At 45.0% G+C, this 12,382-nt stretch overlaps 1 protein-coding gene across 1 annotated transcript in view; it reads right to left on the bottom strand.

The window, feature by feature from the left end:
- Positions 1-10,482, bottom strand: part of ZNF618 (zinc finger protein 618) — a 184,405-nt gene extending 173,923 nt beyond the window's left edge. Inside the window, exon 1 of the mRNA XM_079926009.1 lies at positions 10,415-10,482. Coding sequence (XP_079782135.1) covers positions 10,415-10,447 — 33 coding nt within the window. The 5' untranslated portion in view covers positions 10,448-10,482. The remainder of the gene's footprint in view (positions 1-10,414) is intronic.
- Between the last annotated feature and the right edge of the window lie 1,900 nt (positions 10,483-12,382).

Raw genomic sequence — 12,382 nt, 5'->3', positions numbered from 1 at the left:
AGCCCAAAATAAAACAGAACACAAACTCCCTGCAAAATTTCACCTGATAAAAATTCCCATTCTCAATTCTCTGTAACAATGTTGGGGCTGGTGAGAATTTGTCCAGGAGGAGGCTCAAAGCTGAGAGGTAGAATGGCTAGCCCCTCAGGCATGCTGTCTTGGACAATAACACATCCAGAAAGGGAGCCAAAACAGCTTCTGACTTTTAATGTTACCAGCAAACTGCAAGCCAGGGGCTTGCTGAGGGATACTCAGACTTCCTCCACTTGGTAGGAGTCATTTCCACCCATGGGGGAGATATGAGATTTCGTTTCTCCCTGGATCCCCCCCAGGACCAGGGCTGGCCCCTGGGAATCAGAGATTCCATCCCTGAAACAGAACTCGCTTCACTAGAAAGCAAGTGTTCCTGTGTTTTCTATAGCAGACTGGGGAGCGGAGTATCACCTGACTCCATTTTTTCTCTTTAGCTTATATGTGAAGCCTCCTTATGCTTTGTCAGCCAAAATATTTATATCATTTTTCTGTTGACTCAATACCATCCTCACCTCAGCCTCCCTCCTTTCCTTTTTAAGAAAAGAAAGGAGTTGTCACCAACACGTTTCTCCAGCTCTGCCCTGTTTATGAAGCATTTTTGAGTCCGTTAACACATGGGATGCTTGCAAGAAGCCTGTGAGGGGTACACAAATAGGCTGTTCTCCCACTTCGCAGATTAACAAACAGAGGGTACACTGGGGTGGGCAGACCCCAGTGCCTTCTAGGGCGCAGCAGGTCACATACAGGATCGAAATCAGAGGAGGTTGGAAACTGACTCAAAACAGGAGAACACATACACTGCAAACGCTGAAAAGTTCTGAACTTTTTAAACCTTAGGCCAGCAAATCAAATCAAATAAAAAAGATAAGGGGCCAATTCACCTTGTGGGCACCCATCTGTGACTCTGGGTTTATACAATCTACCCAACAGGGCACTAATAATTAGTGATTAATGCTAGTTATAAAAATTAACACATATAAAATAAAAACAAAACAAAATAACCCACACGTAGGGCTTCAGAGTTTAAAAAGCATTTTTAAATATGCTGTCTCATTTCACTCCTTTGAAGATTATGTCCATCTCAGGTCCCAGATGTAGAAATTAAGATGCCCAGGGACTGAGGAACCCGATTATGGTCTTAGAATGTAACCTGTCATAAACCCACGTGGTCATCCAGGAACCCCAGGGCCTGCCCTGCCCCTCTGCCACGTCACCTACAGCACAGGAGTGAGAGAGCGGGCAACACCACCCAACCCAGTGGCCCAGCCACTGCATCTCCCCTTTGATCACTCAGGGATCAGACACAGAAGCAGGTTATCCAGCCCTGCTTTGATGACAACCCCAAGGGTATCTAATTATAACAGGGAAGGGAGGAGTCAAGATCCTCTCACTATTTCTCAAGAACAAATTAATTCCTTTTGACATAGTGTATGTGCAAAGAGTAGGAAAAGCACTGGTTGAGGAATTAAGAAATCTGAGGCTTGAAGTAGCTCCGCCTATTCACAGAGGTTCTGGGCAAGTAACTCCACCTCTCTTCCCAGGTATGTGTATTTGTGTGTGTGTGTGTGTGTGTGTGTGTGTGTGTGTGTGTGTGTGTGTGTGTGTGTGTGTGTGTGTGTATGACTAGATCAGAAATGACAAATTGGCTTCATGTGGTAGCATCATAGTAAGAAGGGCTCTGAGGCCACTGGCCAGATTCAATGGAAAAGACTGCCATGATTGATTAGCAATGTCTGCCACAGGCTTAAAAATGGGGAGTGGCGGCATGCATATTACTTATTTACCATCCCTGGATTAGATGTACAAATAACATGCTGCAAGTGAAAAGCACTTTGCCCTTTACAAAGCTTATTTTCTCCCATCCCTCGCAACTTTTCACAAGAACTCTGTGCCACACTTATTATCTTCATCATCATCATTATCATCATCACCACCTTACAGATACGGAAAACAAAGTGTTAATACTTTGACAAAGATCACAATATGACTAAGGAGGGGAGCAGAGAGGGGAGCGGAGCCTTGTCCCTTCAACTTCAATCGCTTTGTTCTACCCTTGGAAATGTCCAGCTGGTGTTCTGCCACTGGTAGGACAGCTCATCCATGTGACCATACAGAAGGGACCACCTGTTCACAAGGCTTCACCTCCCTCCCACTGGTTACTTCTGCCTTATAGAGAAGGGGCCCCAGCAAGACACAAAAGGAAAGGGGTGCTAATTCAGAGTTCCGGATGCTTCTTCCCAAGGCGAAGTTCCGGCCTCACTGTACAGGTGGAGAAGCCAAACCCAGAGATAAGTGAGGTTAAAAAAAAAAGGGCAGAGGGACTTCCCTGGTGGCGCAGTGGTTAAGAATCCGCCTGCCAACGCAGGGGACATGGGTTCAAGCCCTGGTCCGGGAAGATCCCACATGCCACAGAGCAACTAAGCCCGTGCGCCACAACTACTGAGCCTGCACTCTAGAGCCCACGAGCCACAACTACTGAGCCTGCGTGCCTAGAGCCCGTGCACTGCAACAGATAAGTCACCGCAGTGAGAAGCCCACACACGGCAACGAAGAATAGCTCCGGCTCGCCACAACTAGAGAAAGCCCACGCGTAGCAATGAAGACCCAACGCAGCCAATAAATAGATAAATAGACAGATAGATAAATAAATAAATAAAAATTCTAAAAAGAAAAAGGGCAGAATTGGAAGTCCCTAATGTCACAGTCCACCCCACCAGGAACAGGACACTCTATATCCTCAATTCCAAGGTGCCTTAGACTGTTAGATACACCATCGATTTTATAATAGCTTTTTGAGACAAAAAAAAAAAAGAGGGAGAAATAGTGCTCTAACAGAACACATCTACTGTAAAACACATGCCAATTTCAGAAATATGAAAATGTGGGAACTTGACCATTGAGGAAATACGGGATCCTGTGCTCACCTGCTGAGCTGGGCCATAAAGTGTTAACGATGACAGCATTTTCAAAAACTTACAGAAAAAAAAATTAAGCAAATAAACAGAACATTCTCAGTTTTTTCCCATAAATTTTCCCTGAATCTTTGGCATGTGCAAACGGGAATCCGACCAAAGGTGGGGTCTGGTTGAACATCAAATCACACATTTAGCTACTTCACATCTAAGGGGCCCGTGTGACCAGCTGTTCTGCAAACAGCCCCCTGAAGTCCAACTCCAGGGCCCATGGCCAAGACCAGCTCCTAGAGCAAGGACGGGGTATTGTCAAGTCCCTCCACCTCAAGGCACACCCCCCTTTTCCACCTCCTTAGACATGCTGGGTCCCATTTGCCATACCTGCAAATCTGGATGATAACCCCAGATGCCCCCCAACCATTTTAAGGAAATGGTTTACACAACAGGAGCGAAGGGGGATGAGGAACTTTTAAAAAATTCTCCACAGCATGTAAAGTCAAAGGAGCCATCCAAGGAGCCCTCTCTGATTTATTATTCCAAGGGAGCCGTGGGCTTCAGAGCCGGCTCTAAGAAAATCCATTTTCTTAGGTAAAGAAAACAAAACACTGGTGTTGACCAAATGTCCAAACCCAAAACTGGTCACCTACTCTTCACTAGACCCAAATCTAGATGATCTGAGTTTTTTCCAAAAAATCACATTAAGTCATCAAACAGTTATTGAGCTGCTGCTCTGTTGCAGACCCTAAAAGGAGTAACCCATGACCTCTGCCCTCAAGGAACTCACAAGCCGGCTGGCGAGACAGAAATGCGAACAACCGACTCTCATCTGTGGGCCCAGAGTATCTGCAAAGTACTGCAGTTTGGGGAAGCTCAGGAAGTCTCCACAGAAGGGGACATGCAGGTAGGTCTCAAGGAGGGTAGGGGGGTCTGGTTTCTCATGGAGCAGAGACAAAGGAGGGAAAGGGCACAAGAGACAGAAGGCCCAGTATGAGCAGAAGCTCAATGGTAGACAGTTCACGACAAATTAAGATTTGTCCCTTTAAACACTGTGCCACCGGCTTTGAAACAAATCCAGAAATACCTGGAGGAGCCAGAGCATCCCTGAAATGAAAGCATTGAGACCACTTTTGACAAGAAAGATGTGTACGGTCCAAGGGATGTCTCTTCCTAGTCTGTTCTAAAATAAAGCAACAACCAAAAAAGTGTACATTTTCTGTTGTTACCTAGCTCTGCCTATTAAAGATAAGTCATCAAGTTTCCAGAACTACCAAAACTCTTGTCACTGGGACTCAATCTCCCCAAATGGCGACCACTGGGTCAGGCATTACTGACATGTACTGACCACCCTTCTAAGAACAACCTTCTAAGGACTGGCTGGATGCAACACATGAATTGCTTCATTTAATCATAGAACAACCTTTCAAGGTCAAGATTATTACCCCCCTTTTTCCAGATGCAGAAGCTGTGGCTCCGAACCCGGAGGTGACTTTCCCAAAGTAACATAACGCCAACCACACAATGAGGCTGGATTTTAAACTCTGGTCTGGCTGACCTCAAAACCACCTTTCCATTTCACCAACTGGGGGAGGTGTCAGAAATTTTCTATGCTTCTAACTTAAGGCCTATCCTAGGGGGATTTCATGGTGGTTTTTGCCCCTGGATCTCCCCCCACGCCGAGGACCCCAACCCTGGTCCTACCCACCTGCTGTCTTCTTCCAACTTAATCCTTCTTTCAGGCAATACTTTATTAAAACCCACCTCTTACAACAGCCTCCTGTACTTCTTGACTTCAACGGCACACATGCTGAGACACAACATTCTGGAGTTGCTAGTCATCATCTGTCACTTTTAACTAAAGCGTTCTGGCCTAACCTTGGCAGAAGACTGCTTTGAGACAAATAAAAGGGAGGCGTGGACCACTTTAGCCAGAAGAGGCTAAATGGATGGAACGTATCACCTCTACAGGCTGAAATGCCTCAGAGCATCGAGGGTTCAGGAACGAAGTCCCACCAGCAAACACCAAGAGCTTTCAAAGATGTGTCATAACCTTTTGAGGCCACCCAGTGACAACAACGAGATGGAACATTGGTCTGGCCCTGTGCTATCCAATATAGAAGCCACTAGCCACATGTGGCTACTGAGCTCATGAAATATGACTAGTCAGAAAAGACTTAATATCCCCCCAAAGAATGTAAAATAGCACATTAATAATTTTTATGCTAATGAATACTGAAATGATAGCATTGCAGATATACTTTGGGTTAAATAAACTATATTATTAAAATTAATTTCACCTGCTTCTTTTTAGTTTTTTTAAAGTGTTACCAGAAAATTTTATTTATTTTTGTTGTTTTTTGTTTTGTTTTGGCCATGCCGCACGGCATGCAGGATCTTAGTTCCCAGACCAGGGATTGAACCCGTGCCCCCTGCAGTGGAAGCACAGAGTCCCTCCAGGGAATTCCCCAGAAAATTTTAAATGACATATGTGACTCACATTTGTGGCTCAAATTATATTTCGATTGGACAGTGCTGGCCTGACACATTTAAAAGATGAGGAGACCAAGACAGCAATTCGAGAGTTTTTAGGAAGGGCACACACACAAAAATATAGACATTCGCTCAGAGTCTGATTGGACTTTAAATATAGCACAAACATGAACTCTTTAACTCCACAAAAATTCCTCTGGCAATCTGAAGTAAAAGTGAGGAATGAAAGTAACTGGGGCTGCTTCTCCCTCCCACCAAGACAGGGATCCCACGCTACTAAAGTCTCCATTCCAGCCACAGAATCTGGCAAAGATGCTGTTTCACTGTGGAAGGACAGAGCACCTGTCCTTCCCGTCTCATTCAAGGCCAACAAGCTGAGGTGTGTGCCTGGCTGCCATGTAGCTGAGACTTCTTCACAGCTGGCCCTTCAGGCGGGCTCAACCAGGGGACAAAACACGTGGCCCAGGGCACCTACCCCACAGGGTTCATGTGAAAGTCAACTGGGATAATAAATAAGAAGATAAAGGGTAAACAGCAACGTGCGATGTTCTTGGAGCACATCATTGTCGGTCATCTAGACCAGTATCTGTCAAACTCTTTTAACCGTGACTCACGGTAGGACTTACATTTGTCATGCACATACATTGGCATATGTAAATAAAACTGAAGTTTCATGAGACAACACTTACCTTCAATACATAGCTATGCCTCTGCTAGTTCGTGTTCCCCTGTATTCTATTCTATTCTTTCTTTTTTTAATGCTGATTGTGACCCACTAAATTGATTTTACAACCCGCCTGGGTATGGTGAATAAGAGGTACACTCCCCACTCTGTGATGGACACTGCTATTTGATCACTGCACCCCACTCTCCAGAATATGGGAGTCCAGATGTGACCTCAGAATCCTTCTCAACACAGTGATCCAGGCAGCTGTAGCCCATTGCTTGGAGTCAGAATCAGAGAAGAAAACTATTTATTAATATCTTTGTTTTGATCCAAAGCTCTCATATGACAAACGCAAAAACTGAGGCTCAGGAGGAAAAAGTGGTTTGTCCAAGGTCATACAGCAAGACTTTGGGAGAGCTAGGGCACCTGTGTACCCACAAAGCCACTTCACCTGCCATCACCAGGGAGGAGACGCATGAAAAAATTTCCAAATTTCACCATGACCATGAAAAGTCAGCCTATACATCCAGTGAAACACACAAGGAAATTCTCATCACCCCACCAAGGAGAAGACATGAGGATTCTGAGGTCAGAGGAAGCAGCAAGCCCAGAGCTGAGTCAAAGGTGGGGGCAGTGGGCGGGGAAATTGTGTCTGACAATGGGGGAGTTTTTAAACTCTGTTTCTCAAACGAAACAAACCACTGGCTATTTATTTTCTAGGACCAGAGAGAGGTCACACTTACACTGACCAGCCATCTTTGTTGCTTTCCTTCTGCAAAAGCAAGAGCCCTTGTTCAAGTTCACCTCTGTGCAGGGCTGAAAGTATAAGCAAACCCTTCTTCTTAGCTTGGTCCAAAGTCAAGCTATAAAGCAAGCCCTTGAAATTTCAAACCTTATTAGAAAAAAAAAAAAACCTCCTTAGGCAGAAAAGCAAAACATTAATAAGAGTCTCCTCTGTGAAACTGAGCATAAATGATCTTTCACCAAAATAACCCGGCCGATCATCAAATTACCACCCCTCAAGTCCAATCTGTCAGATTTTTTGCCCAATATTAAAAAAGAGTTCGGTGAACAGACATGGCCTAACAAAAAAATCGGCTGAAATATCCATTTCTGATCACACTTCCATCCATGATAGGAGGTGAGAGAGGTATGGCCCAGGTCAGGTCTCAATCCTGAGAGACGCCAATAGAAACAAAAGAAAACTGACCCCGCCCCCAACAGTGCCATCATGCACCTCTATTTCCTTAACAACAAACATGATCCGAATAACCAATTAAGAAAAAAAAAAGAAAGAAAGAAAAAACAGGCCTACAAAACAGAGATGATTTTCAATTTCCAGCCAGGAGTTCCCTTTAAACCGTAGACAACACAACAAAATTTCAATAGAATGGAATGAAGGAATCTGAGTTGTGTGTCAGGAGATCCAGGACACACAAAGGGACGTGCTGCAATATTTTTATTCCTTGCACCAGAAATAACCTGTTATCTACAACCCTGACTTTTTCTCAGATGCCCGGTAAGGGTGCCCAACCCACCCCTCCCCAGTCCAGGGCACAGCTCTCCTCCATCACTTGCTAAGCTGGCCCTACTGTCTCATGAGGCCTCCAGAGCCCTTGGAAATTATAAATTCTTTGACCGTCCTAGGCATCGGCCTAAATAATTCAACAGAGAAAAAATTTTTAATTACGCTCTGTTTAAAAAAAAAAAAAAAAAAAAAAGCTCATTCCAAATGTCAGAATGTGGCCAGTCAGCCCTGAAGGATTTTGTTACTAAAAAAGTAAAAATCTCCCAAATGCAATGGTGCTGATGGGTAATGTCGAACCTCTGTCACTGTCAAATACATTTCACATAATTTGTATCCCCTTAGAAAACTGAATTTCCAAAAAACTGGGATGGGAATCCATGGACTGGGGCCATCATTTCTTCTAAGACCAACTGGTGACTGGCGAAAGGGGAGAGGGTTTCCTGTCCCAGCCCTGTGTGACCCATCATCAGGTCCCATCAAGATCCCACTCCACAAATGCTAACAATATTTTCCCCTCCTTTTGGACAGAAAAATTAGAACTTTTTTTTTTTTTTTTGGTGCAAAATCCCCAGCAAGTTCAGATACTAATTTATCACAAATAACCCTTCAACTTTGGGTAGGTACCTTATTTTCCTCTGTTAAATTTCAATTCAGTCAGTGTTTGTCTTCCCAAAGAAAAAAAAGAAATTGCGGTGTGGGGGGGTTCACCTTATTTGATTCTTTTGAAGGCCAAAAAACTACATCAAATACTATTTGCACATATGCTTTCATGTTCCAAAGACAAGTACCTTTGCGTTTGGCTTTTGTTTATATTTTGATTTTTTTCCTTGAAAAAAAAATTAAATTTTGATGCTAGAATCAGCTGAATTGGTGTGTTACCCCAGTTTTTCAGCAAAGTAAGTATTCCACTAGAGAAGATGGATAAAAATAAGAATTTTAATCTCCTCTGTTCTTCCCTCTTTTATCTTTCCTTCTTAAGTCAGTAAAATTTGTGCTTTTTAAAAAAAAAAAAATCACAGACCCCCCCCCCAAATGATCAAGATTAATGGATTTCCCCCCCATTTGAAAGTAATCAAATTTGTGAAAAATACCAAATGTTAATAAACTACCAACCCCACATCACAATCAAAGAGGCTGAAACCAATCCGGCTATTTTTTTTTTTCAATAATAAAATTTTCAAATTGGAAGACTAAGCAAGCACACAGAAAGGAAAATTTTCTTCCTACCAAGGATTCCTCAACCCTTGTATTTATCAACTGATTCAGTTGCATGTCATAAAAAATGAGCTTCTGTGAATCCACTGTTAGTTTTTTCATAATAATGTTAATTATGCATATCTTATTTTAATGGCGGTCTCTCCTACAAATCTGTGGGCTACTCAGTTTGTATAATGTAATGAATTTACATTTTTTTTCCACTGACCATTGCTCAGAAAAGGTTTCTGACATTTTCTGGATAAAACAACAACAAAAAAAGAAAAGCCTAGACCTTTCAGGAAACAAAATCAGAAAACAGTCTTAATTATTCCATCAAAACAAAAAAAAATAACACAAAACCCAACAAATGCAGGGAAAAAAAGACAGGATTTCACTCTAACTTTTCCAGTTTCTGTTTTTCTTTAGAACCTTGAGATTCAATTGCAGTAAAACATAAATGAAAAATTTTCTAAAAAACCTACAATTTTTGGGTGTGTCCAAAGCCAACATTTTAGGGTCTATTTTCTCTTTTAAATCCTTCCTTCTTGGAAATAGAAAAACTTTAAATATTGCCAAATGGCAAAATTAGTCTTTTTTGCCCGCTGAGCTAAACAAGTTCCAAATTACAATGAAGTACAATTTCTAATTGCTTCAATAAAGCCAATTCTCCCAGTTTCCCCTAAACTCAACAATTTCCCTCCTTTCCTCAACCCAAATAGTTTTTTTCTCAAACTAAAATGAGTTGGGCAGCCAAATTGACTTTGGTTTTAGAAGGCTTTTTGCTTTCTCCCCTTCAAAAACTGAATTCATTCCAATTCCAGCTTAATTTTCATTTACATATTATCTGGATTTAGCTTCAGAAATAAAAATTGTCTCTATACTCCTGGAAACATCAAAGTGAAAATTGTCACCCCCAAAAAGAAAAAAAAAGAATCTCTTTCCCCTCCACTGTCTTATAGAGCAAACTTTTGAAAAAATAAGAAATAAAAAATATTTCTTTTCAATTTTAATTTCTTTTTTTATTTACAAAATAGTATCCTCTAGGTGGCGTCGTTTTAATGGGAAAAAACTACCGTTTGAAGAAAAATTAGAAAAAAAATTGAGAAAGGGAAATATGGCCTAAAAAAAAAAAGACTGTTGCAAAGACAGAGGACCAGGGGGGAAAGACCTCCCGGGGGGTCATCAGGGACCCCGAGCGCACAGAGGGTCAGGGGGAAATTGCAAATTTAGGGGGGAGGGGGGAGAGCTGGAAGGGGTTGTATTTTTGCAAAATGTGAATTGTCCAAACTGAAATGGCTGCTCTGTTCTCTCGCCGCTTTGTTTTCTGGGCTCCGGTCCGAGCCCGGGGCTGGAGGGGGCGCCGGGTGGGGGCCCGAAAAGACCCCCCCGTCACCCCCACCCTCCTCACACCCCGCGGCGCCCGGGGGGGCTCTCCAGACCCCGACCCTCCTGTTTGCGCCCACAAAAAAGCCCGCAAACGTGCCCAGGCACTTTGCATTTTGCAAATCTTGCAATGAAGTGGCGCAGCGCCCCGGGCCCCGGCCCCCCGGGGTCCCCAGCGCCGTGCATGCCCCCGGGCCCCCGTCGTACCTGCGGAGCCGCCGCGCCGCCCGGCTGGTTCATGGGTCCGTGCGGGAGGAGGCGGCCCCGTCGCGTCCTGCTCCTCCCGGGCCGGGCTGCTGGTGCGCGCACAATGCCGCCGCCGCCGCCGCCGCCGCCGCCGCTCCCTCCTCCGCCCGCCCCGCTCAGGCCGGGGGGGCGGGGGCGCTGGGGGCGCGCAGGGGGGGCGCCCGGCCCTCGCCCCCACCCCCGGCCCGCACCCGCCGCCGCCGCCGCCGCCGCAGCCGCCGAGCCGCCCCTCGCGGGCCCGCGGCCGCCCCCCGCCGCCCTGCCCGCCCCCGGGCCGGCCTCGCCGCGCGGCCCGCGAGCTCCGGGCCTCGGCCTCGGCCTCCGCGCCGCCGGCCTCCGCGTCGCACACAAAGCCGGCCGGCCCCCGGGCGCGCCGCTCCCGCCCGCCAGCCTGCCCCCGGGCCGCGGCGCACCCGCCCCCCAAACTTTCCCGCGCCGCGCCCCGCTCTCCCCGCGCCTCCCGCACCCGCCCCCCAGCGCCCTCCTGCCCTGCCCCCGCTCTCCAGCCCCTCGGAGAGGTCATTTTCACGTTGGAAGAAAAGTTTGGGGAGCCGCCCCTGGACGGAACACAAGGGGTTAATGGGAACTCCTCGGCGCCCCCCTCCACCCCCCAAAAAATCAGATTGATTTTTTAAATAAAGTTTGAAGAACTGGCCTTATGGAAGAATCGGAAGGCTCAATGGGGATATTCCTATTGCCCCTGCACCCCTCCAAAAAAATCTAATGTAATCGAAAAATAAAAGTTTGAAGAACTAGCCCTATGTCAGACAGGAGGGGTTAAGGGGACTCTTTCTAGCCCCCCCAATCAGATTGAATTTAAAAATAAATATTTGAGGAGCTGCTTTTATGTGAAATGCGGGATAAAGAGAATGTTTCTCTCTACTCCTGTCAATTTTTTTTAAAGAACGTATTTATTTTTAAAATAAAAGTTTGAAGAACTGGCCCCATGTAAGATCAGAAGGGCAAAAGGTTAAGGGGGGGTTAGACGCCCCACCCACATCCCCCAATCAAGTTGATTTCAAAAAGAAAAATTTGCAAAACTGTGAAATAAGCAAGAATATTTTTATCCAACACCCTAAAAAAATCAGATTATTTTTAAATTTGGGAACTGCCTTCTTGTAACTTGGGAAGGTTTAAGGGGGATTTTTCCCCCGTTTCCTCCTCACCCTCCAAAAAAATCAGATTTTTTTAAAAAATTAAAAGTGTGAAGGACCTGCCCCATATAGGGATGGGAGGGATTACTGGAGATCCTACGTCTCCCACAACTGATAGATTTTTAGAATAAAAATTTGAAGAACTGCGTATATATGAGATGAGAGAAATCTTTCTTTACCCCTCCCCAAGAGAAAAATAGAAGGATAGTTTTTTAAAATAAAAACATTGGAAATTAAGGGTAAACAGGTATCTCTTCTCTGCCCTGACCTTAAAAACTCAAATGTGTGTATGTGTGTGTGTGTGTGTGTGTGTGTGTGTGTGTGTGTGTGTGTTTTGTTTTGTTTTGTCTTGTTTGATGTTTAAGAAGTCGGGTCGATATGAGACAGGAAGAGTTACAGAAATTTTTTCCCTGCACCCTCTAGAAAAGTTATTTTTTAAATGTCCGGAAACTAAGGGATTGTATAGAAGACACTGTCTCTCCCTAAAGAGTGAACATGTGAGAAATTTATCCCTACACAGGAGGCAAAGAATTAAGAGACACACACTTCTCCAGACCAAACACACACGAGAGTGAGAGGAATCTCTGAACAATTCCCCCACTACCCCCAAAGCTGGAAAGTCGTTGAAAATAAAAAGTGGCCATTTTTCTCCCTGCCAGCCTGGCAAGCGTGTCCCTGGCAAAGGTTTGGCAGCCTGTGCCAAGGCTAGTGTAGGGCAGGCGCCGAGGGGAGCAGGGCAGCCTGTGGAGCTTGGCAGTGTTGGGCTCCTGTGAGC

Source organism: Stenella coeruleoalba (genome assembly GCF_951394435.1).
Source record: "Stenella coeruleoalba genome assembly, chromosome: 7".
Lineage (NCBI taxonomy): Eukaryota > Metazoa > Chordata > Mammalia > Artiodactyla > Delphinidae > Stenella > Stenella coeruleoalba.
Note: the sequence above shows the minus strand (reverse complement) of the source record. Positions and strands in the feature narration are given on the sequence as shown.